This window comes from Dipodomys merriami, unplaced genomic scaffold (assembly GCF_024711535.1).
Source record: "Dipodomys merriami isolate MVZ:Mamm:240054 unplaced genomic scaffold, mDipMer1.0.p SCAF_11, whole genome shotgun sequence".
Lineage (NCBI taxonomy): Eukaryota > Metazoa > Chordata > Mammalia > Rodentia > Heteromyidae > Dipodomys > Dipodomys merriami.
In genome coordinates, this window is record NW_027202382.1 from 4,355,258 (window position 1) to 4,382,544 (window position 27,287).

Below are 27,287 nucleotides of genomic sequence, written 5' to 3' on the forward strand. Positions count from 1 at the left end.
TGTGCACATATGGTAGGAATCAATACATGGAGTTAAAAATATTGTCAAGAGAATGGTTGAAATGATAGAATATGAGGTTTAGATTGGATGGTGGTTACCAGAAAGAGGCAGAATGACAGGAAATAATTGACTCAAAGAATTGAAGATTGGAATGAGGTAAACACAATGATGTTTGTAGGTAAAAGAAGAATTCTTTTGGCTACCATCTTTTGATGGTTTGACATCTTACTTTGAATTTGGAATCTTTGAATCAGACGAGTGACATGCAGTTCAGAGAGCCATAGCTCCTAATCAACTACGAAACTGATAATTGACAGCATACTGTTGCTATTCTTCAAGCTGTCTCTCTTTTACCTACAAACATCATTGTGTTTGGTGAGTTAGATGCATTCAGTGCATTTTCAGCTTCTGAAAATTTCAATTTATAATGGTCTTTGAGATATAATCCCATTATTAGTTGGGAGTTACTTATTGGAATTAAGAATTTAGGGTGCTGATGGGATACAGGATTTAGCCTACAGGTTTAGTGGATAAAGGTAGCTGAAACAGAAATGTACAAGGATAAGCAGACTGCACTATTGGCTAGATCATTCACCTAGTCATTGACAGCAAACTCATATAGACTGTTGCTTAAGGAGGAGGGAGGAGGGGTAGGCTCTGATCTTGGTTCCTTCAGTTTTAGATGGCCAAATAAGTGGGGGATGAAGATGCATGGACATCAGACTCTTGGAACAGGGATATCAGGGTAATAGGTATTGGAAACATCCTTGAAGTCCTTGGAGATTCAAAGAATGATTTACCTCATATGAGGGCCACTGAAGAGAGTTCAGTTTTAATTAGGCCTGGGATAGGGGGACATCTAATGAAGAGACTAAGGGTATAATGAAGCTTATTGGCTGCTTCCCAAGTCTAAAAGTTTGGAGGGGAGGGAAGAGTATTGAGTGGAGAGGAAGACAGGTTCAAAGTAGTCTTATTTAGGTTTATGTGTAATGGAATTTCTGAAGCATATTGACTTGAACTTCTAAAAAGTAGTTTGGATTTAAAGTCTTGATCAAACCTTCTCTAGTCAGTTTTTATCCATCAAATTATTATGTAGTCTGTCTCTTCTTCCTTCCCCTTCTCCTTCCCTTTCCCTTTCCCCTTTCCCTTCTCTTCCTCCCTTTCTTTCCCCCATTCTCTCTCCCTTCCCTCTTCTCTTCTCTTCTCTTCTCTTCTTTTCTCTTCTCTTCTCTTCTCTCCTCTCCTCTCCTCTCCTCTCCTCTCCTCTCCTCTTTTCTCTTCTCTTTTCTCCTCTTTTCTCCTCTTTTCTCTTCTCCTCTCCTCTTCTCTTCTCTCTCTCTCTCTCTCTCTCTCTCTGTGTGTGTGTGTGTGTGTGTGTGTGTGAGTGTGAATCCGTGAATCCTTGAGCTTGAACTCAGGGCCTAGGCACTGCACCAGAGCTAGACTAGCACTTGTAACACTTGTGCCATAGCACCACTTCCAGGTTATTGGTGGTTGACTGGAGGTAAGAGTCTCATGGACTTTCCTACTTGGGTGGGCTTTGAACTGCAATAGTCAGATCTCAGCCTTCTGAATAGCTAGGATTGCAGATGTGAGCCATTGGGGGCTGGCACTTACTTTTTATGCTGAATGGGAGAGTAAGGATTTAAAAGGCCAGTGAGGACTTAGAGATTGGAAATTGAGTGGGACTGGGGTAGATACAATAGCAGCACTATTACTGTGTATCAATTCAATATAGATCTGGATGAACATTTGTAGTGTGTAGTCAAGACTGACCCTAAGTAAAGTTAAACCCATGAAACTTGGATGCGTAGATGGCATCTTTTTATCATGTACTATTTCCTTGCTGATAAAGGACAAAAATAAATTGTACTTCATGGATTTAGGAGACATGTGTACTTCTACATTACTCTAACAATAGATGACTAACTTCTTTAGTTCTCTGCATCTTAGGGTATTATTGCTTCTTTCATTTATCTGAATCAAACCTTTGGAATAATCTTTGATCTTCTAATATTTTACATCTAACTTATCAACAGCATTTGTCCAAGTATATCTAAAGTACTACTGAAACTTGATACTCTTTGACTAAGTGGTGACGAGGTATAAGTGGAGACTACATTTAATAATAATGTGTGTGTTCTTGAAATTTACTATAAGTAGATATCAAGTTTTCTGAACACATACACACACACACACTCCTAAATATGAAGTGAGAGCTATGCTAGCTTGACTGAAATGATTTGTTTTATAACATTTATGTATATCAAATAGAACATTTATGCCCTCAATAGCTATAGTTCGTGTTGTCATCCATAACTCAATAAGCCTAAAAAAACATTAGGAACAAAAAATATGCATCTAAAGTCTGAACATTTTTCCCCATTGCCACTGCTATGCTACCTTCCAAAATAATTTCTTTCCTGTATTATTGCAGTAACAACCTCTTGACTGGAGTCCCTTTTTCTTTTGCTTTTTTTGTGGTCTGTTGTATATAGAAGCCACAATGATCTTTTAAAAATGTCAGTCAAATATGCTATCTCTCTGTCCTAAATGCTCCATATCACTCAGGAATATGTAAATTCACACAACAAAGCCCCTAGAGAGGCTCCCTTGGCTGGGGCCTGCTTCATTCTTTAGTCTCATTGTCTAACTAGTTGACTTCGTCCAACCACACTGATGTTCTTTTTTTTTTTTTTTTTTTTTTTGGTCAGTCATGGGGCTTGAATAGAGCTGTGCCCTCTCCCTGAGCTCTTTTGCTCAAGGCTAGGGCTCTACCACTTTGAGCCACAGCTCCATTTCCGGCTTTCTGGTTAATTGCAGGAAAGAGTCTAATCGACTTCCTCTTCCTGCAATCTTTGAACTGCCGTCCTCAGATCTCAGCCTCCTGAGTGCAAGGATTACAGATGTGAGCCACCAGTGCATGGCTTTTCACCTTTTTTTTTTTTTTTTAACACTGGTGTCCATTATCTTCCCTAAACTTACTAAACATGCTTATCCTTCTGTGTCATAGCCCTTAACTTAGTGTTCTTTCTGTCTGTTATGTTCTTTACTACAGGTGTCATCTGCCTTTATTTGACAGATGCAAAACATGTAAAAATCTCCCTAAAATTTACTTATTGGTGACTAGAAATTTGAATTCTAGATAATATATGTGTGTTGGAAAATTAAAGTACTATAAAATAGATGACTCTGTGCTTCAGTTTAACCAATTAAAATTATATACCTTCTAGACTGAGGCTAGTATAATTTGATTAAAATGAATGGAGGAAATTGAACACTTATATTTTTTAGGGACAGATGAAGTAACAACTTGGCAAACAATTTAGAATCAAAGTTAATTCTGTTTGCTTACTTCTTTGGAACGCTACAGGACCATAATAGTTAATAATAAGTCAGAGGTGTGACTTTCTCATAAAATAGTTCTTAACAAGCAATATAATAACATTAAGTGACATTTAAAGAAGTGTCTTAGTGCTAACATGAAACTGCCATTTTAGAAGTGATAAAATATAGTAAATATGATCTCTATTTTATTGAGGTTAATAAAATTCATTTTATGTTTATTTTAAGAGAATTCTTTTTAAATGTAAAAATAGCATATATTTGGAAAAGAAATAAAGGGAGCAAATGTAAGAGGAAATACAGTAGGATGTAATCCCTCCATCATCTTATTATTCAGAAATAATCTTTAATATTTACTTTTCTATTTTTTCTTAATCCTGTGTGTATATGTAGAAATCTTGGTTGTGTTAAGATTGTATATGAAAATTTTGTGTCATAAATATTGTTTTAAATTATAGATTAATATTTTATCTGCATATTTTATAGATTACATTTTAGATTAATCAGTGAATACTTTTGCAGAAGCCATGCTTGCTCTGCTCTTTGGCCTTTTGTATTCCTTCATTTTGCCGAGGTTTCCTGTGAAATGGAGTGTGGTGGGTGGGCTTTGGAGAGACTCATGGTCCGGGAACCATGAGGGCTCTTACTTATTTCTGTGGTTTTTCTTCCTGAGTTTTTCTGACCTATAATAATTTTGGTGTAAACATTTGGGTAAATGCCCAAAAGTGGGATTGCTGGGTCATAGGGGAGCTCTATGTGGAGTGTTTTGAGGAACCTCCATACTACTTTCCAAAGTGGTTGAACAAGTTTACACTCCCACCAACAATGCAGTAAGGTTCCCTTCTGTCCACATCCCCTCCAGCATCTGTTGTTATTAGAGTTCTTGATTATAAGCCATTCTAACTGGGGTGAGGTGGTATCTCAATGTTGTTTTGATTTGCATTTCTTTTATGGCTTGAGAGGTCGAGCATTTCTTCATGTGTCTATTGGCCATCCTTCTTTCCTCTTCAGAGAAGTTTCTCTTTAAGTCTTTAGCCCACTTATTTATTGGGCAGTTGTTTCTTTGAAGATTTGTTGTAGGGGGATTTAATTTTTTGAGTTCCAGGTATATTTTAGATATGAGACCCTTGTCTGTTGTATGGCTAGTGAAGATCTTTCCCAATCTGTGGGCTTTCTATTGATTTTGCTAGCTATGTCCTTTGCCATGCAGAAGCTCTGCAATTTCATGCAATCCATTTGTCCAACCTTTCTTTGATTTGTTTTGATTTGTTTCTGGTTCTCTATTAAGAAAATTTGGGCCTGTGCCAAGGAGACCTAGGGTTTCTCCTATTCCATCCTGTAATGTTTTCAGAGTGTCTGCTTTGACTCTGAGGTCTTTGATCCATTTGGAGTTGATTCTGGTGCAGGGTGATATATAAGGATCTAGCTTTAGTTTTCTACAAGTAGTTAACCAATTTTGCCAGCACCATTTACTGAAGAGGCTGTCTTTCTTCCGTTCTATTTTTTTAGCTCCCTTATCGAAGATTAGATGGCTATAGGTCTGTAGGTTCATTTCTGGGTTTTCAATTCTATTCCATTGATCCTGAGGTCTGTTCTTGTGCCAGTACCAAGCTGTTTTGATTACTATGGCTTTATAGTAGAGTTTGAAATTTGGCTACCAGCAAGACTATGTTTATTGCAGCCTTATTTACCATAGCTAAGATATGGAACCAACCCAGATGCCCCTCAGTAGATGAATGGATCAAGAAAATGTGGTATATAGACACAATGGAATTCTATGCCTCCATCAGAAAGAATGACATTGCCCCATTTGTTAGGAAATGGAAAGACTTGGAAAAAATTATATTAAGTGAAGTAAGCCAAGCCCAAAGAAACATAGGTCCCATGGTTTCCCTTATTTGTAATAACTAGTATATGTCTGAGTCAAGCAGAAAAGGTCAGTTAAGTTGATGTTAGGGAAATGAACCCTAAGATATGTATTCAAATGTTTTTTTTTCATGCGATTGTTTCTAACACATTTATAAGAGGATTTCTTTGTTGCTTTGTATGTCCCTCCCCCACGGTATAACCCCTGCTTTCACTGTATTTGATGTTGTTATAATTTGTGGAGGGGAAGGGAAAAAAATCGTTTAAGGGGGGAGGGGGGAGGCTGGGAAGGGAGGTGAAGGGTAAACAAAGGAGGAGGTTGCAATGCTTGGTAAGAAATGTATGCATTATCCTGACCATGTAATTGTAACCCCTCTGTACAGTATGTTCACAAATAAAAAAAATACAATAAAAAATCGTTTAAATAGGGATACAGGTGGACCCATTACAACAATGAGATGTACAAATCGTTATGTTGAAAACGAACTTTACAACTTTGGTGCGGGGGGAAAGAGGGTTGGTGGGGAGGTGGGGGGGAGGATGAGATGGGCAGGGGAAACAAAGGAGGAGGCTACAATGCTTGATAAGAAATGTACTCATTATCTTGCCCATGTAATTGTAACCCCTCTGTACAGTATTTTCACAATAAAAAATTAAAAAAATAATTTTGGTGTAAATTTGGAAGTAAGCCAGGTTGGGAACAATTTCACATGTAGTATTTTGATGTGGACTGAGAGGCAGAAATAGACTTTGAGAGTGAAATGGAATTCTGAACATCGACTTCATTGTTAGTTGCTGGGCTATGAAGAGGCAAGAACTGTTTATCTAGTTAGTCATTTACTTCTGATAGTGTTATAAAAAGTTCCATTAAGCTTATACATACTTGAAAATAGTATGTATTGTTAAAAATTTGTAGAAGCAATATATACCTATTCTTATGAGTAGGTATATATTATTGCACAACTTCTTTTTTTAACTAGAATTCTTAGGGCTGAGATAAAACTAATGACAGAGTACAGGCTTAGCATGTATTGAGCCCTGGGTTTAATTTCCAGCAACAACTTCTTTCCCCCCTCCTCCAAACAAGAAACTACAAAATCTGAATGATATTCAACATTCTATACTCTGTTGATAGAGTATCTGCATTTCATTCCTATATCCTCTTGTAATCATTGATTATGTTATTTTGTATCTGTGTGGTAATGTGAAATGATTTATTAATGATTGAATGATTGGGAAGATTAGTTAATACTAGGATTTTTAAGTACTCCACAAATGAAAATAGTCATGAGTAATGCTAATTGTAGAAGATTAGTAAATGTTACTTTCTTTGGGTAATTATATATTTAAAATGCCTTTTACCCCATTGGGAAATACACAGAGGAAGGCTGTGAGTGTTTTTAAGGACTGTAACACATAGATTAAGAGCAGAGCTGTGATAAATAATAGCTGTCAGCTGAAGCATTCATGTAAAAGTTATGTATTCAAGTATCAAAGACCCATTTTCCATCTCTATTAAGGGCAGCTGGAAATAGTGAAGGAAGTCTTGTGAACTTCGCATTAAAAAATTTTTTTTTTAATATACCAAGACAAAAAAACAGTATAATAAGATCTTACTAAGGTGGATTATTCTGATTTGGAGTTTGTACTTACCAAAATTCACCATTGTAGTGCCAATTTGAAAGCTTTTTGCTGAGTTTAAAAAAAAAAAACAAAACTCAAAGCTGGGAGTAAAGAGTGTGCCTAATTATTTTCTAACCTTAAGTATATTAGCAACTATATTGTTTATTAATTTGGAAATAAAGTTATTTTGTTTTTCTACTCTGTTTCTTATTAATTTATTTTGGTCTCTTGTGAATCTTATTGGAAAAGATATACATTCTCTTATTTCTTTCTATTTTGGACAGTTGATCTGGAAATGAACAGTAGAATTCTGACCTATTTTGAATAATTTTTAAAAGTTTTTCAATCTATTCTGTATTACTGTGCTAGATGTAGCTAATTCAACACCCATTTATTAACTACTTATCACATGTCAGACCTTACTGTGGTTGAACAAGACACAGAAACTCCAGAGATTCAAAAATGCAGGATAAAAATGCAGTGGCTTTGGCAAGAGAGGAGTCTTCCTACTTAGCTACTTCTTTACTGGCTTTTAAGGTCTGAGCAGATGCAGCTACTAAGCCTTTCAAAATGAGAGAAGTCTTCCACATATCGAGGTGAGATTATAATCCTCTGAGAGCCAAAAGGGACATTAGGGACTCTGGTTTGTCCTCTCTACACCATATACTCATATTTTCTTTGTTAGGAACATGATGCCAAGTTGTAGTTCAAGCTGTACTCTGAGGAACTTACAGGGACTGAGAAAACATGCAGTAGCTTCCCCTTGATTTTCCAGCTTTTGGACATTGACTTCTTGCTGAACATTCCATTGTTATTCCATTCACTATGTTTTTACAAGTGAATTCATTCACACATTGATTTCCCTGTCCTATTGAACTTAATTTTGAATACAATGAGTTTATCTGCCAACCAAGCATTCATTTGTGGCTATGTGGCCATCAGTGTGTAGTAGTGTTTGACAAGACGGTTGGACAAATAATTGTTTTCAGGCTTGAACTCAGGGCCTGAAACTGTACCTGAGCCTTTGTGCTCAAGGCTAGCATTCTACCACTTGACGCCACAGCTCCACTTCTGGCTTTTTTGGTGTTTAATTGGAGATGAGAGTCTCATAGACTTTCCTGAACTGACATCTTCAGATGTTAGCCTCTGAGTTGCTAGGATTACAGATATGAGCTGCAGGCACCTGGCTTGATTATTTAAGAAATAAATGGAAAATGCAAATAGGAAAGTTGCTTACAGGGTCAGGGAAGGTTGAATTTAGTTGCCAAAGCTGGAAGTGGTAGATCATTATCCTTTGTGACATGCTCATTGAATGTAAGCTGAAATGTCGGTGATGAAAGTGTAAGAATCCAGGAACATTTGCAAGAACAGGAGTTGTATTGCTTGTGATTGCACCACATAGATGAGAGTTAGAGTGATAAGTTTTATGTTTTATGCTCTAAGAACAAAGCACTTCTATAATATGCACTATAATATGTAACTTTTGCAAATTAGACTTGATCACATTTTTTTTTAAAGCATTGCAGTATGTTGAGACAGAACTGTTTGCATTGGAACTGAACATTATATTTGCAAACGTAGGTTTGCTTTTTTTTTTTTTTTTTTTTTCGGTCAGGGTCCTGCTATGTAGTTCAAGCTGCCTTTAAAACTTCCTTAGTGCTGATACTATCTGCATGACCCACCAAGTCCAGTCCAAATCTAGCTATTCTTTTGAAGATTAATTCCCTGAAGTACAAGATACAATTGAGAAAACAAAGTATTAGGTTCAGACTAAGAAACGTAATATTTTAAAATGTTTGTGGTTCATGCCTGTAATATTAGGTACTCAGGAGGTTGCGAACTGAGGATTGTGGTTTGAAGGCAGCCCAGGCAGGAAAGTCCGTGAAAATTCTTATCTCCAATTAAGCTGTGACCCAGTTGGTAGTGCGCTAACTCTACCAATTTTTCACTCCCTTATTCCCTTGAGTGAAAAAGCTGAGATAGCATGCAGGCCCTGAGTTCAAGCCTCAGTAGTAATGATTGTGTGTGTACACACAGGCGCACGTGTGCGCACACGCACACACACACAAAGTGTTTGCTATGTGTTGGCTATGAGTGAGATGCTTTAATGGATTCTCTTAATGTTATAAAAACTATGTGTCAACTATGCCTTGTAGAGGAGTAGTTAAATGTGAGATTTGGAGGCAATCTATTACTATATCCATGCTCTGCTTACATAATACAATTATTTTTGACTTCTTTTTGCCTCATGTAGTTTTTCATGTGAAAATGAGGATAATAGTACTCTTGTTTTGAATATGGGATAAAAAAAAAATGCATGTTCAGTGCTTCTGCAGAACCTTCTGCCACATTAGTAAAATTCTCAATTCTAGCTTTAAATTCTAGTTTTAAATACCACTGCTTAAACTCAGGTAGGTTACTTCCCTCCAAGCTTCTATTTTCACATGTGAAAAATGAAGTTAGCAATAACTACGTAAAGTTATTGTGAAGATCCTATGGGATCTTATGTGAAGTTTTTATGGAATGCTTGGCTCATCAGAGCTGTTTAATCCAGCATGGTTTTCTAAATCCTATTTTATGCTTTTGTTTACACAGTGGATCTTTATTGAGAAGGTACTCATATGTTGGGGATATAGTGGTTTTCAAAGAAATTCTGTTCTTGATTTTAAGAGTTTACATTTTACTTCTCTGGGGAGGTAGTGTAAAGAAGTAGAAACAAGTAAATGACATTCATTTGAGACTGTGATAAAAGCTATAGAGATGCAACAGAGGGTCACTGTAGTAGCAGGTGTTTGATACTAGGGTGCAAGGCTGAGATAGGGAAGGCTGAAGGAAGGAATTAGCTGTTTTAGCAGCAAAGGAAAGGACTGACCCAGACATGGAGAGTTCTTTGTAGCTAAGGTGCCCTAAGTGAGGGAGAGATTGCTTAGGGTCTTTTGTCTTTGGGAAGGAGTTCAGATTTAATTTCAAATTGGAATGGGAAGCTATTGAAAAGGTTTGAACAAACGAATTTAATGCCAACTATATTTTGAATGGGACTATAACTTTTCAGCTTTGGAGCTGGTGTCTTATTGCTCTATTTCCTAACTTACATACAGGACTTGAACCTGCAGTTTGATGAAACTGGTCCTACTTATCACTAAAATTCTTACTTTTGGTTCACCTTCGTTGATTATCCAACATGGTGTCTTAGAAGGAAAGAAACACTTTTTTTTAGAGTGCCTACTCTCTGGAAGACTCTGGATTTCTGAACACTATATTGTTCACATAACCTTGTAGATGTGAGGAAACAAGCTTAGAGCTAGTAAAGGATTGGTCTAAATTTTAGTGGCTGTTGTTGAATCTCAGATTTACATCAGGTATGTTTTCCCTCATATCAGCTCAGGACTTTGCTCTGTGTCAGGCTGTTCTGTTATTACATAACAACAGAGGTGTATAAAATTGTAAAGTTTACAGATTAAAGGTGCTTTCTGTTTTCCCCATGGATAGTCTTAGGGTTTCCAAAAGAATATAAGTCAGTTTGTTTTATCTTATTAATTTGAATATTTTCAAGATAGTTTCTTTTGATAGTGTGGTGCTTACTTTCTGTGACTGCATTTCTTTAGAATATTGAAATAATCTCTGTTCATTTTGGCTGTGTTGGCTTTGTTAGCAATGGAGAAATTAGCTATAAGATTCCTCTGTTCATTTGATTATTTCAGTAGTTCTAATTATGCAAGTTAAAGCAATTAAACCAATATATTGCCTGTCCCATTATGAGCTTAAGTTAATTTTCATGAAAAATAAATGAGGTTGATTGGTTCTTTTTCTTTTTCTTTTTTTGTTGATCATGGGGTTTGAACTCTGGGCCTGGGAGCTGTCCCTCAGCTCTTCAGCCCAAGGCTAGTGCTCTACCATTTGAGCCACAGTACCACTTCCGGTTTTCTGATAGTTTAATTGGAGATAAGAGTTTAACTAACTTTCCTACCTGGGCTGGCTTTGAACTGTGATCCTCAGATCTCAGCCTCCTCAGTAGCTAGGATTATAGGCATGAACCACTGGTGCCTGGCCTTGATTGGTCATTTTGTAGCAATCAAGAAAATATTGCCATTAAACATAGTTCATCTCAAGAGTAAGAAGTTTTATTTATTTCTAAGAGGCAGTTGGGAAAATTGTAATTTATGTTTTTTTAATTATCTAAAATTAATTGATATATCTGGTTAAGTTACTTTGACCCCTTTTCAGTATTTCTCATTACATAAAGAATTAGTAAAAAAGGCTGGGCGCTGGTGGCTCACTTCTGTAATTCTAGCTACTCAGGAGGCTGAGATCTGAGGATCACAGTTCAAAGCCAGCCTAGGCAGGAAACTCTGTGAGACTCTTACTGCCAATAAACCACTAGAAAACCGGAAGTGGAGCTATGGTTCAAGCAGTAAAGTGCTCGCCTTGAGCAGAAGAGCTGAGGGGCAGTGCCCAGGCCCAGAGTTCAAGCCCCACGACTGACCAAAAAAAAAGAATTAGTAAAAATAGCAAACAAAATAATTCTGTATCATTAAAAAATATATTGCACACTTTTATAAACCCTTTACATAATTTCAATATGGTGATCTAGGTGTCAGAAAGTTATCCTTTATGTCTAAAGAATATATTAGAATCTGAATAAAAGTCTCAATAGTTGAGATTGATGTGGTGCTACACACCTATCATCCTAGCTCTCAGGAGTGTAAGGTAGGAGGATCTCAAGTTTGAGGTAAGTTTGGACCACATAATGGAATGCTAACTCATAAACAAAAGATTTTGATATATATTTTACCTTATAAAAGACACAAACTAGGTACAGTAAACCCAGAAGTTCCAGGATAGCCTGGTCAACATCATAGAACCTTGCACCCCCCCAAAAAAAATTAACATACTGTGTTTTTGTTGAGAAAAACCCCATAAACCATATTTCTATTTTTATTAGTGCGCATATTTAATTGGAAGTGAAGACTACTTAGACCTTTATGTCACCACTATGTGACTTTTCTATAATTTTTTTTTTAAATCAGTAAAACAACTACCTATTTTATTATGGGAGTAAAATGAATTAATTGTTGCAAAGTGATCTGAATTTTGCCTGACCCCAAATAAGAGCTACATACATGAGGCTTAAAATTCCTTTTTATTATGGATAAAATTAACCATGCATATATATATATATACATTATGAACTGCAATGTACCCATTTCTTACCAACATATGGATATTGTTTTATTTATCATTTTCTGTCCTTTTCCTTACCTGTGGACAAATATTTTGTAGAAAATTCCAGATATCACATCATACATTGTAAGTACTTCAGTTTGGAATGTACAAATGTTAATAAGTAATTTTAGAGAACTAGTGCATAAACTTTGAGGGTTTTTGTTTTTTTTTTTGGTCCTGGGTCTTGAACTCAGAGCCTGGGTAATATCCCTGACCTTTTTCTCTCAAGGCTACTGCTCTATCACTTGAATAAGAGCTCTTCTTCCTGCTTTTTTATTTTTTAGTCATGAATTGGAAATAAGTATCACAAACTTTCCTACAGTGACTAGCGTGGAACTATGAGTTGCTAGTACTACAGGTGTGAACCATTGATCCCCGGCTTTTGAGCCATTTTTTGAGAGGGAAAAAATAGGTAAAATACCTATAACATGCTTTCTATGATAATTTACCACATTTTAGTTAATTGAAAGGCATGTGAGCTAGAAGTGGGAATACATATCTGTTGCAGTTATTCAGGAGAATCACTTTAGCCTGGGAGCTGGTTACCAGCCTGGGAAACCTTATCACACAACACAACAAAACAACAAAGCGCTAACCAATAAACAGTAATGAAACCAGAAGAAAAACCCCAAATGGTTCTTGAATTGTGAAGATGTAGATTTTGAAATGAGAGCATTTGCTAATCAGTTTTCCATGACAAAATAACTGAGTAAAACAACTTAAAGGAGGAAAGGTTTACTTTAGCTCCTGGTTTCAGAAACTTCATTCCATGATCACTTGGTTCTGTTCTTTCTGGGCTAGGATTAGACATACGGTGGAACAAAGCTGGTTACTTCATGGTAGTTTGGGGTGGAGGAGGAGGAGGGGAGAGAGGAAGAGGTAGAGAAAAAGAGAGAGACAGAGGATGGGATGAAGGGAGACTGGGAGGGAGAGGAGAAAAGAGGGGAGAGGGAAGCAGAAAGAAGAGAGAAAGACAGAGAGAGAAAGAGAGAGAGAGAGGAGAGAGAGAGAGAGAGAGAGAGAGAGAGAGAGAGAGAGAGAGAGAGAGAGAGAGAGAGAGAGGAGAGAGAGTTGGCTTCTTGACAAGGGCCCATTCCATTCAAATAGATCCTACCTATAGTTTCCATCACCTCCAATTGCCTATTAAATTATGAGCTCATAATTGAACACGTGTTAATCCATTGATGATGTTGGCACCCTCAAAATTCCCTATTTCTGAACTCAGCCTCCAATACCTGAGCTTTGGAGAACATTTCAGATCCAAACTATAATAGGACATCTTGCTTAACTGAATATATTGTAACAATTATTCTATATTATCATAAAAATTTTTAAGTTGGGAGAGATAGGGGAAATGACTGATGGATGAAATCGATCAAAATATACTCTATTCATGAATTTGCATGTTGAGCTGAAACCCCTTTGTACTACTACTTAAAGATAATAAAATATAAATGTTTTGCACAGATTTTCTTTCCTTTTTTTTGGTGCCAGTCCTGGGGCTTGAATTTAGGGTCTAGGCTTTGTCCCTGAGCTTCTTTGGCTTAAGGCTAGCATTGTACCACTTGGGCCACAATACCACTTCTGGCCTTTTCTGACTAATTTCTTGGAGATCAGAGTCTCACAGACTTTCCTGCCCCTTCTGTCTTCAAACCGCCATCTTCAGACCTCAGCCTCCTGAGTAGCTAGGATTTCAGGCATGAGCCACCAGCACCAAAAAGATTTTGTATCTATGATCTCATATATTTAGCATATAAATGTATACACATGACACTTTATTCAATAATTAATGGAGAAAATGTTGTAGAAAAATCTGGCATTATTCAATTGATGGCTTTTTCTCCTGGACAATCAGGTCTTAGAATTTCCATTTCCTGTCTTTGATCTTACTTTAGATTCTCATTTTAAAACCTATAAGTAGCATGTGATATTAACTATGAAGAAACTAAATTGTAAGGGCAGGAATTTGATTGCAATTTGATGTACTTTTAGTAACATAACCAATGAGGTCATTACAGCCCATAGTGTCCTAAATTTGTTCAGTATTTGAATTATAGATCATAAGATTCCTGGGATATGATGCAGCGATGTGGAACATTCATTGATCATGCTTCGTGTTACTGATGGTCTAGTGGAGAGAAAGCTGGCTGAAAGAAACTTCCCTTCTTACCTTGATCTCTAGGATAACAATTTTTCTTTTTGCTAACTTCTTTAATCTTTCCTGTTTAATCTTTTCTCTTCCTTGTCCCTGTCTCTGTCTCATTCTCTTCTTCCTTCCCTCCATCCCTCATTCCCTCCTTCCTTTCCTTCCTTCCCTTCTTCCTTCCTTCCATCCCTTTCTTTTCTCCTCTCCCCTCTTTCCTCCCACCAATTCTGTCTCTCCCTATTCACTTCTTCTTCCCCTGTTTTTCCCCCCTCCATCTCTTTCTCTCTCCTCCCTTCCCCTTCCTTCTTCCTTTTCTCTCTTCCTTCCTCTTTCCTCCTCCTCTTCTGGGTCTCCCCTTCCATTTCTTTCATCCTTGCCTACTTCCCTCTCTCCCTTCTTTCTCTCCTTCCCTTCTTTCCTCTATCCCTCCTACTTCCCTCTCCTTTCCTTCCCTCCCCTTCATTCCTTTCCTCTCCCATCTCCCTCTCCCTCCATCCCTTCCTTCTTCCCTCCCTCTTTCCTTTCTTTCCTCCACCTCCTCCTCCTTCCCTCCCTCCCTCTGTTCCATCTCCCTCCTTTCTCTCTCTGTCCTTTTTTGACAGGCCTTGCTTTGTTGTCTAAATCCCCCAGTAGCTGGTGTTACACCTGACTTGCTTTGACTTTTGTGATATTTTTTTTTTCCACCATGAAAAAAAGGTTTGAAATGGAAATGATGTCAGATTCATTGTACTAGTAAGGAAGTACTAGTTGCTGAAACAAAGAGATACCAAAATGCTGTGTTTTCAAGTAAATTAGAAGATAATGTTTTTAAATATAATAGTTGGAGTTTCCACTGTACAGCTCTATACTAAGCTGTCATTTAGGGACTCAGGTTCCTTCCATCTTGTTTGATTGACAAACAAGTGTTCTGTGGGCATTGTCTTCATGTGCATAATTCAATCTAGATTATTGTTGGAGAATTCAGTGTGGTTGAGAGGAGGAAGCAGGCTGTAGTCTAGGATGGTGCATCACTTCAAACTTAACTAGAAAGAATTGAATCACAAGATCATATATAATAAAATCATACTTGTGGTATGGAAATGTAATTCAACTAGTTAGTAGTTTCATTAATTCAGAGGGAAAAGGGAATAGACACTGGTGGGTGCCTAGTGGTCTCTTCATTATGTATTTTTGGCCTCTCTTTTTCTGTGTGTGTTGGTCTTGGGGCTTGAACTCAGGGCCTGGGTGCTGTCCCTCCCTAAGCTCCTTTGCTCAAGGCTGAAACTTAACCACTTAAGCCACAGCTCCATTTCTGGCTTTTTTTTTTTTTTTTTTGTGTGTGTGTGTGGAGGGTGGTAGTTTTTTGTCTTTTCTTTTTTTTTTTGGTACTGGGGATCGAACTCAGGACGTTGCACTTGCTAGGCAAGCGCTTTGCCACTGAGCTACATCCCAGCCCGGTGGTAGTTAATTGGAGATAAAAGTCTCACAGACTTTCCTCCCTGGGCTGGCTCCAAACTGCGATCCTCAGATCCCAGCCTCCTCCTGAATAGCTAGGATTACAGGTGTGAGCCACTGGCACCTGACTTTCGGCTCTCCGTTCCCTCTTTTTTTGGTTGGTCGTGGGGCTTGAACTTTGAGCCTGGGCATGGTCCATCAGCTCTTCAGCTCATGGGGAGTGCTCTACCACTTGAGCCACAGGGCCACTTATGGTTTTCTAGTGGTTAATTGGAGATAAGAATCTCATGGACAAAAAAAAAAAAAAAAGAATCTCATGGACTTTCAGGCTGGTTCTGAACCGTTATCCTCAGATCTCAGCCTCCTGAGTAGCTAGGATTAAAGGCATTAGCCACCAGGGTTCTTCATGTTTTCTCCCTCTTATAAAACAGTTTTCAGGGTGTCTGATCCTGTTAATTTGGAAATGTAGATGGCAGTTAGATTTGTTTATATTAAGTGTTCTGTTAATGGGGGAGTTTGAAGACCTCATTAAAAAATTAGCTTTCAGATTTGAAGATCTAGAGTAGGCTTGAATTCCTACTAGGTGTCAGCACTCAGTAGTATATATGAAACAGAGCCAGTTGCCTGATCCTAAGGAGAAATGTTTGAAACAGATAGGCAGAAGGATAAGGAAGATATAAATGTTGGATAGAAGAGCAAGGCAGTTATTTGATATATCTAGAAAAATTACTCTCCTCCTTTTTTTTTTGGCTGGTCATGGGGCTTGAACTCTGGGCCTGGGCGCTGTACCTCAGCTATTCAGCTCAAGGCAAGCACTCTACTGCTTGAGCCACAGCGCCACTTCTGGTTTTCTAGTGGTTTATTGGAGATAAGAAGACTCTTTCCTTGCCTGGGCTGGCTTTGAACCATGATCCTCAGATCTCAGCCTCCTGAGTAGCTAGGACTACAGGCGTGAGCCACCAGCGCCCAGCCCTCCTTTCTTTTTGGGAGGCAGGATCAATGAATTGGGAGAGGCTGGGATATACTCAGATCCATTGTCTTGATAACGTTATAATATTAGCTCAAATTTATTTTAGTTTATTTTTTAGTGCTAGCAATTGAATCTAGGTTTATATGCATAATAGGCAAGTTCTTGTGCCTACCATGAGCTACAGCCCAGCCCAGCTCAAATTTTGTTGGTATACTCCTTAACTTTATAAATTATTCATACAAAAAATAATTAAAAGAATTATCAAAATATTTTCCTTTTGTCTACATTTTTGTTTTCTGTGACTTCAGTTACTCTTAGTCAACTATAAAATATTGAATGGAAAATTCCAGAAACAGTTTATCAGTTTTAAATTGTACTGCATTTTGAGTAGCGTAATGAAATACTAGTCATTCTGGTCTATCCTACCTAGGACATGAATCATTCTTTTGTCAAGTGTTTCTGCACTGTATATTCTACCTGCTCCAAATCACATATTATCTGTCTCCAGGTTGCCTATCACTGTGCTTGTGCATTGGGTGCTATCTGTAGCTTTAGGCATCCCCTAGTGTCTTAGAATGTGTTTTTTAAGGATAAATTGGAACTACTTTATACACCCTTAGGGTGATGAGTCCATAGCTTAATTTCTGGGAAGGGAAAAAACCTAGATAATGTTATAACCAGTAATCACAATAGTTTACAATGAAAGACTGCGTGTTTAAAACAGGGTCCAATTAATGTGAATGATATATACACACACACACATATAAAATTAATCTAGAGACTTTTTTTTAATGTGCACTATCTTTTAGAATATATTCTAGCTGGGCACTAGTGGCTCACATCTGTAGTGCTAGCTACACAGGAGGCTGAGATCTGAGCCAGCCCAGGCAGGAAAAAAAGTCTGTGAGACTCTTATCTCCAGTTAATCACAAAAAGCTAGGAGTAGATCTGTGGCACAAGTGGCAGAATGCTCATCTTGAACAAAAGAGCTCAGGGGCAATGCCTAGGCCCTGAATTCAAGCCCTCATACTAGCAAGAAAAAAAATTAAAAAATATTCTAGATAGTCTTAACTTTTACCTAGACTGCTGCTATTACCTTCCTATATGGTAATTTGGTAGTCAAGAGTGCTCAAATTCAAGTGTCTTTCTTTTTTTTAAACCTTCAAACCCATTTGACCCTATATCCCTGAACTATGGTCTGTTATTCCTTTGTGCTAGGTTTCCACAGTACTTGTGAGTATAATTAGATAGATGTTTTTTCTCTTGTTTGTCAGATAATGCTCTTAATCTGGAGTTTGACATTAAATGCTTTTATGTACTTAATGTGATTTTGGTACTTTTATATGACATGTGGTGTATATTTTCATATCCGATATAAAATGAGGAAGAGTTGAAAGCTCAAAATGCTTTATCTATATGCAAGTTTTAAAAATATATTGTTTCTTGAGTGCAGTTGATGGATTTATTTTCTTAGAAGTATTCTTCTGTTACTGAAACACCTTGGCAGATAATATGATAATTGCTTATATTAACTGATTCATGGGGAGTTTAAAGACCTCATTAAAAATTCTCTTTTTTGATTTAGGTATAGGTGGACAAAAAAAAAAGGCATAATGTTGGGTTGGAAATAAATCTTTTAAAATGAAACACCCTTTTGTAATATGTGATTTATTAAGACTGATTTCCTTTTAGTAAGAATACCATGATAAACAATATATAATTTGCTTCCCTTTAATGTATAAAGTATCCAATGGAAGTTGAGATTAAAAATAAAGTAGGACATACTTCACATTAAATGATAAAGCAAGCCTGTGTATTTTTTTTTATTCCCTCAAAGAATGTGGTGTTTTTATACCTTGAAAGGCCAAATAGTTGTGATTAACCTTGAAGTAAAAGTCTCCAGCAGATGAAAGTCACATACAATTTCTAGCCTAAGAATAGCAAATTGAGAATGATAGCAAGTCATATTGCAGCTTTGGTAGTAGGTTTAAGAATCCTTTAATGGTCATTTATTATGAAAGATAAAGTTACTATAGATTTAAAAAATGTATTAATTCTCTATAAAGTATCACACTGAAATTAGGGCTGTCTTTTGTAAGATGAGATATTTGACATTTATACTTAGGTTATTTTGATGAAAGCAGCACTATGATCATAGTAGCCCATTTTGTGAAATCACCTTTTTAATATCATCTTTTTAATGTCTCAGCTCTGCTAAAATTAGCTGTTAGTGTAACTCATTAGCTATTAGCTCATCTGATCCTCAAAGCCATGTACGAATTCCAGCATCTTGGGCCTGAATCAGGAAGGACCACTCACATTTTCTTCTATCGCTGTTGACATTTGAGTGAATCTATTCTATGGCACATAGGCAGTTGCCTTTCTGGATACTCTAAAGCCTATGTTCTGTTGGTTAGATTAGATCATCAGAAAGTATTGCACTTGGACCTCATTGGCTGTAACTCTTGCTGAATTACATATTACATTATACCTATGGCTTTATCTAGGGTTTGCTTAAAAACTAAGTAATATAAAACTTCCTTTTGCTTAGGTCATTGAGAACATTGCGTGTGATATCATTCTGTATTTTGATGTTAAAGCACGGATTCTCTCTTAGTTTAAGGACATGAAACCTTTGTTTTTATTGATAAAGGGTATTTTTCTATTTTTAAATAACAAAAGAGGTATATAACTTACTTTATGTATTTACCCTGGCTTCTCAGAAGCATTGGGCTAGAACTTGGATGTTAACTGTAGCTATTATGTCAAGAAATGTTACAAATTCATTTAAAATTTGTTATTATGGGGCTGGGAATGTAGTTTAGTAATAGAGTGCTTGTCTAGCATGCATGAAGCCCTGGGTTCAATTCCTCTGTACCACATGAAAAAGCCGAAGTGGTGCTGTGGCTGAAGTGGTAGAGTGCTAGCCTTGAACAAAAGAAAGAACAGTGCCCAAGCCCTGAGTCAAGCCCCAGGATTGGCAAAAAAAAAAAAAAAAAAGAGTTATTATGTGTACCAAACTATGGCCCATCTGACACTTGTTTTTATAAATAGAATTTTATTGAAACACAACTATAATCCATATATATTGCCTATTGCTGCTTTTGGGCTACAATAGCATATTTAAATAGTTGCTGTCTGGTTCTTTACAGAAAAAGATTTCTAATTCTTATGTTAATATTTCCATGCTAATATGAGTCAGACCAAAGGCACTAATAGCAAAGCAAGGTGATTACTGGTAGATGTAGCTAGTTGAGAAAAGCTTAATAAATGTTGTATGTAAGGAATTTGGTATTTAAATAGTGGGAACATAGAAATAAGGACATTCTATGTGGGAGAGAAATTTACAAATAAACCCTTTAGGAAAGAGCAGATTTTCAGTATGCAAGACCATTTTGTAAACTGTTTTAGCTAGGTTGGAATTATAGCAGCAAAATGAAGTTGAATGAGCTTGGAAGCTGGGCATCACAATTTACATTTAATCTGACAGGCAATTGAAAACCCACTATGAATTCGTCACAAGGAAATGATGTGCTGGTAGAAATAGCAATTCAGGACCATTAATCAGAAAACCCTGTATGAACTCAAGCATGGAGAGCCCCAGGACTAAGCAGTTACTGGAGTAATTCTGGCATGAAGAATGAAGATGATGAGGCTAGCTAGAGAAAAGAGGGAAAAGATGCAGCAGACTTTGTAGCTGACTGGGCTTAGAGAATGATGTGAAGGAAATTATTGCAAGAGAACAGAGAAAAGATGGATTGAATTGTGAACAGTTTTATCAGAGGAAATAATGTGTTTGTTTTTGACCATGTTAGAACTTCATAAGAGAAAGTGTGGAAGTGTTTGGAGATCTGGACTAAATGAAACTTATAGTAGAAGGAAAGTTTATGGAGGGAAGAAGAGCACAAGGCTGAGAGCCTGGCAGTACCTCCATGGAAGTAAAACTCAGAAAGCAGAATGGACAGAGGACTAGGAGATGTCTATAAAACAATTTTTCCAGATGTGTATCCTGGGAAGGACTGATTGTGTAGATGGTTCTCAAGCATTTCCATGATTGCATAACCAGATAAATTTGGTAAACTGTGAGTTAAACAATGTTAAATATACATTTTGCTTTAAGTCCTTTTCAAGTTCTTTAATGATTTATACCATTATTAATATCTCCAACTAAGCCTCTCCAATTTTAGATTAATCTCCTCAACTTTCTACCTGATACCCTCTCTTGAATATCTATTAGCATCTCAGACTTAACTATCCAAAGTATTATGTCTAGTCTTCTCCCACAAATCTTTTTCCATCTCAGTTGATGGCAGCTTCCTTCATCATTTAGGCATATATATGCCATGTTAGAAGTAATATAGAGCTTATTTTGTTTACTATGTAAAATACCTAAAGGAATTGAGATTAGAAATAAAAGTTGCACTGGTTAAAATCTTGGAGTTATCCTTAACATCTCTGTTCTGTCATTGAATGTATGTAGGTTCTCCCTTTCAAGTATATCTAGAACCAAATGGCTTTTCTTCTGGGTTGTTGCTTTGTTTTGAGAACATCTTGCTATGTAGCCTAAGCTGGCTTTGAATTTGTGATCCTTCTATCTCAGCTCCCTGAGTGCTAGGATTACAGGTGTGTGCTACCATGCCTGGCTTTCTGATCACTCCTTGTCTCAATGGAGTAAATATCTGCAGCAAATTCTCATTTCATTCAGGATAAGTCTATCAGTTCCTGTGGTTTACAAAGCTTTTTATGATCTAGCTTCTCACTGACTCTTGACTTGATTTACCATACACTTTCATCTTCATTGTACCTTGTACTCATCTCTTCTCCTTACAACAGATGTTGAATAATTTCTTAGCTTAATTAAGGCTTTTGCTTACCTGTTTCCTGTTTCTGTGATACTCTTCTCCTAGATATGTTAGATGAGTCAGGCTAATTTTTTTTTCCTTTAAATATGTTTATATTCTGACCAACCCTGTCCACCTTATTTAAGACAGAAAATACATCTTTATAATAGCAATTTTTTAAAAATTTTAATGGGATAATTTAAAAGTATGTATGGCCCCTCTATATAATACTTTAATAATAACACTAAAATTATATATTTAAAAAGTAAAGAAAGACAACGTATATCTTTCCCTGCTTTTCATTCTTTGTATTCTGCTTCATTTAAAACATTTTTTCCTCAGCATTTACTGCCTTCTAATATGTAACATTGATGTATTTAAAAATTATTTTTGTCTCTTTTTACTAATATCAAGTCTTGAGTGCAAAGATGATTTACTATATAGCTCTAGTACCTAGAACAGGGCCTAAGTATACCACAGGCACTTAAGAAGTAGTACTTCTTAAATATTGTCCCCACAGATTTTTTTTTTTTGTCAGCTGTGAGACTTGAACTCAGGGCCTGGGTGCTGTCCCTGAGCATTGTCACTTAAGGCTAGTGCTCTACCACTTTGAGCCACATCGCCACTTCTGATTTTCTGGTGGTAAATTGGAGATAAGAATCTCATGGACTTTATTGCCCAGGCTGGTTTTGAACCGTCATCCTCAGATCTCAGCCTCCTGAGTAGCTAGGATTACGGGTATGAGCCATTGGTGCCTGGCTCCCACAGAATTCTTCCCTCATAGTGATCTGTCTTTCCTGGGATTTGTAATGATACACTGTAAGAAATTACATTACAGAATATGGTGGAAATCAAATAAGAAATTTCAAGAAAGTTGTATGTGACAAAATTGGAATGTTGAAGAAATTCTGGCTTTTTAAGCTAATGGGTAGATTTACATAGGGGAATAGTTTGTAATCTTAAATTGTTTTTGGAGAAATTGCCCTAACATTAGGGATTTAACTTTAGAAAAAAGGGATTAAAAATAGAAAGATTCTGCAGGTCCAATACAACATGCTTCCTTTTTGGACAGTAAAAAGGCATTTTTTTGTCACCTTTTAAAAAATGATATAAACAAGTGTATCAGTCAGCTTGTGTCACTGAAATAAAATACTTGAGTCAAAAATTCAATTTATATCCTACAAAACTTAACAGAAGTGAGGGAAGGAGTAGGCTGGGAGAGATGGCTGAGATTGCTGAAAGGGGTGACATGGATCAAGGCATTATGTTCTTAAATGGCTTTGTTGAATGGCAACTCCCTTGTAAAACTACTTAAATAATAAAAATATTTGAAAAAAAGAAAAGAGATTTAAGTCACAGTTCTTGAGGTTGAAGGCCTCCATCTGGTCATGGCTTTCTTGCAGGCAGAACTGAGGAATTTAGGATTACATGGCAAAAGACAGGGAATGATGGCTCTGTGTGTTTCTGGTCTTTCTCCTAATACTTATAAAACCACTAGTGTTCATTCAGAGGGTTCCAATCTGTTGAACTTATCCTAGATACTTTTCAAAGGCCCTATCTGTAAAAACCTTACTTTGAGCTTCTACTCTTTGGACAGCTCACAATGGGGATTAAATTGCAACACACAGACCCTTGGAGACATATTCAAACCACATCAAACTACAATGCTTTACCTAGTGGTGTATTGTATTGACATAAGTTCTATTTTAAAATTATATTGTAATACATAGGCAATCTAAAACAACTATTTTTTTAGAATAATGCAACTTGATAGGTTCAGTGCTTCATGATGGAAATTGAGTTCCTTAGGAAATCCATATTATTCATCTTTTGCATATTATTTTTAGAGCATAGTAAGAATGAAAGCTGTGGTGTAGGGGTTGGAGGTGTGGTTCAGTTGGTAGAGTGCTAGCCAATGAGTGAAAGTGGCAGGTACTATTGAATCCTGGTCTCAGACCTAAAACAAAAAAAGAGAAAGGGTGTGTGGTGTAAATACTAAAAAACTGGTGCTAATTGCTTGCTTTTCTTTTAGAAGACAAGCAGTTTGTTCTGATGTGTGAGTTTCTAGGTCATGAGACAAACATGTTTGTTTGGATGTGTGGGTTTCTAGGTCATTTATATGCTTCCTGGAAAAAGCTCACCTAGGTGTTATACTTATCATTGGATTAGTGTTTAAATGAAAGCTTGTGTCAAAATGGAGACATAGTTTAAACAGTTCTATGACAGTTTGACATTTTCTCCCATCTAAGTTTTGATCTAATCTAAAGGTTAATTTCTAGCTCAAATGTGTGGTTCTATTATTATTATTATTATTATTATTATTATTATTAGCAGCAGCAGCAGCAGTTGTAGTAGTAGTAGTAGTAGTAGTAGTAGTAGTAGTATTTAGGTTCTATAGCATGCGAACTCGTTGGTTTCAGGTTTAACTCTTATGGGAAAAAATAAGAGCTCTTGGGCATTTATAGTTTCTGTATCAATTATATTTGAGTGCAGAAGTGGTTACTAATGGTGACTGTATGAAGGATTACACTAAAATGCCCAATAGCTTAATTGTATTGTCTTTGAAATGAATTACATGTTATTTGAAGACTCATTCAGATCAACTGGAATGCTAATAAGTATTCTTTTTGTTTAGGCTACAGAAGCTACAGATACACATGTAAGAGAAGCAAAAATGTCAGATGATATCAAGAAAAGGTTTGACTTTCCAAATTCTCTTATTCAGTCACAGGTAATTTTATTTTTTTATTTTTGCTTCTTAATAATGTTTTCTACATTCTGAACATAGAGACTTATTTTTAGTTAAGCTCAGCTTCTACTTGTATCATACTTTTTTTCCTTGAAATAATAAAATGTTAATTAAGTATAAGATTTCTGAATATATGTGTGTGTGTTTTGTACCTATCATTAATTATTGCTTATATGCATTAATATATTGCTTATATGCATCCACAGAGTAGGAGGGATTAATACCTTAAGGATATATTCTATCCTTCTACAACTATTGAGAATAATGGATTTTTATAATAATAACATTCAATAATTTAAATACCCATATTAATAAAGTCTGATCTACCTTTTAAGCTTATGGTAATTTGATTTAGAGACCTTTTTAATAATTAAGACAAGAGTTAAGTAGAAGCATTCTGGTTAACAAGGTACCATAATAACATCTGTGAATAAAGCTGAGAAATCAGTAAAAATCTGCCCGAAGACTTTACCACTGACAGCATGTTGGATAATTTCACCAGTTAGCTTTGGAGATGCCTGCTGTGACTTACTTAGCTGGATGGTGGTGAGCCCTTCCATGAGGAGAATAACACTCCTTATGCAAGATTCCCTTCCACCTGACTGGGTTGGTGAGTCATAGCTTGTTCTCTGCAGCAAAAGTCTTTCCTATAAAGAAGATGATGAAGTCTTGGAGCATATTGCCCATGATTTTTATTCTTCTGTGCTTGGAGAAAATAATACCAATCTTTTAGCAAAGATTAAAAGGAAATGCCTATATGTGTTACTATTAAGTGAAAAATATTTTTCTATTGTTTAATGTAAAATGTCTATTTAAATTAAAGGAGCAATGTAGGCTGATATATTCTTATGTTTTGTTTTTCAAATAAATTTGATATCTAATTTGTTAGTGGATGAACTGAAAATAAATGAGAGGAATTGAGCCTTGCTGAAGGTGGGGAGATATATAACATTAAGCTTATTTCCTTTTAGTTCTTCCTAAATATGAACTGTAGCTTGTTTTGATCCCTGTTGCATTTACTGTTGGCTTTCTTAGGGTCCTGTAATTGTGCTCAGCCTTCTGTAAATCAAATACTTCTGATTGTTCTTTTGTATCCATTTCTTAAATTTAGTATCATGTTTCTTTGGTTCACACACATTTTTTTTTTTCATTTTAACATCCTTGAAGTTGGATTGCATCTATTAATTAATGGAGCAGTTGAGATGCAGTTGGTATTGCCTGCATATTTGTGAGCTTGGCCATGAATTTCTAAATGAGTCTAAAAGAACTCATTAACTAAAAGAGCTCTTTTATTAATGTAAAATCAAGACTGTAAGTTATGAGAAGGATTATATATCATAGGTTAATTGACAGCCTTTTTTCTTTCTTAGTAGTCACATAAAATAATGCTACATCTTGAAGTTGATTGCTTTCAATGGTATATTTTGTGCAATAGGAGCTCGAATTGTTCAGCAATCCTCAGTTTTTGTTATCATCTTTTTGCTAGGAAGTAAGAGACAATAAATTTAACTAAAGTTACTATTCCTGTGAAAACTTGTGCAAAACTGAGACCCAAAATATTGAGGCCTTTTATTAGTTCTAGTATCTAAAACTTACACACACACACACACACACACACACACACACACACACACACACACACACACACACACAGAGCACATACACAGAGTTATTTGAGCTTTCCTATAGATTTTGAAGACTCAGCTGTTTCAGCTGTGTCATACTTGGCCTCAAGTGTAGGATGAGCAGTTGTATTAGTGCAGATGTCCCCAGTCATACAAAAAGAATGGCTGTAATTGTTGTCAGCCTTTTTTTCTATTAGTAGTACTAAAGAAATACAGCCATGAAACTCAGGTGCTAGGAGGTCCTATGTTTATGCATTCATGTACCTAGCACCTCTGTAAGGCTCTTGAACTTAATTTTGGACTCTGGGTAAAGCAGTATGGGAAAATTTTAGAGATTTATGAGACAGGAAAACTTATGAAATGGCCGAAACCTATGAAAAATGATAATAGATATAGCAGAATAGAGGAAGAAGAACAGCAGTGGTAGAGGGTTGATGTGTTGGTTCAGGTACGTGTGGGCTATAGCTATACATATAGGGGATGATTATTTTCTCCATCTTTGCTAACGTGCATGATGAAACATGATGGATTTTATGTACATGCAAAAAGCATCTTTAAGACTGTGGGGTGTCTCATTTGTCTCATGATTTAAGAGAATAAACCAACAAATTATCTTTTAATATTAAGTGGAAGTAATTTGAATGAAAATTGGTAATTTTCTTAATATCTATAAGCTGTAGTTGCTCATTAGTAATCTGGGATAAAAACACCTTCTTTGGAGGTTGTTCTGAAGAAGATATATGTGTTGAGTGCCTAATTCCCACTGAGTGGGAATTTTATTAATTACCAATTGATTACCTTATGTACTCATATTCACATTAGCTAGTATTGGTATTAGTTTCATCAAAAGCACTCTTTGGAAAGAATGTATGAAAGAATGTGTTCATTATGTTTTGTTTGTTTTCCAGGCTGTTGGTCATCTTATTGCTGCAGTCTTAAAAGAAAATGGCTTTTCAGGAAAGATCCACCAATCCACAAACCAGGTCTGTGTTTAAATTTGTGATTTCTTCCTCTTTAAGTATTGCTACCAGCTGGATCACATAAACACATGTATATTTCCCTCATAGCTCAGGTGACTGTAGAAATAATTTTGTACAGTAAGATTTTAGTTGTCTTTTTTTTTTTTTGGGTGGGGTATGGTTTACATGCTCTATTCTCTAGTATTCTTTTAAATTTTAAATTTTATTACAATATACTCTAGGAGTGACATATGGAGGGGGTGAGAGAGGGCATTGGAATGTACGAAGACATGTTTTAGAGAAAGTTGACAGAATTACCTGGGGGGGGGAGTTCTTTTAGTAAATAGAGAGAATGAACAGAGCCACTCTGTTTGGGTAAAGGAGATTTCACATGTTTTAGGTCATGCTCCAAAGGTTAATTCTAAGTTGACATTGACAGAGCTAGAGGAACCTTCTCATTCTTATCACAGGGTAGGTAGATGAGTGCCCGGAAATGAAACAATACC

General features: G+C 36.3%; 1 protein-coding gene across 1 annotated transcript in view; it reads left to right on the forward strand.

Annotated features, from left to right (window-relative positions):
• Focad (focadhesin) overlaps positions 1–27,287 on the forward strand; it is a 279,696-nt gene that overhangs the window by 3,408 nt on the left and 249,001 nt on the right. Inside the window, exons 2-3 of the mRNA XM_070007985.1 lie at positions 24,084–24,179; positions 26,731–26,805. Of these exons, the coding sequence (XP_069864086.1) occupies positions 24,123–24,179; positions 26,731–26,805 (132 nt within the window). The 5' untranslated portion in view covers positions 24,084–24,122. The remainder of the gene's footprint in view (positions 1–24,083; positions 24,180–26,730; positions 26,806–27,287) is intronic.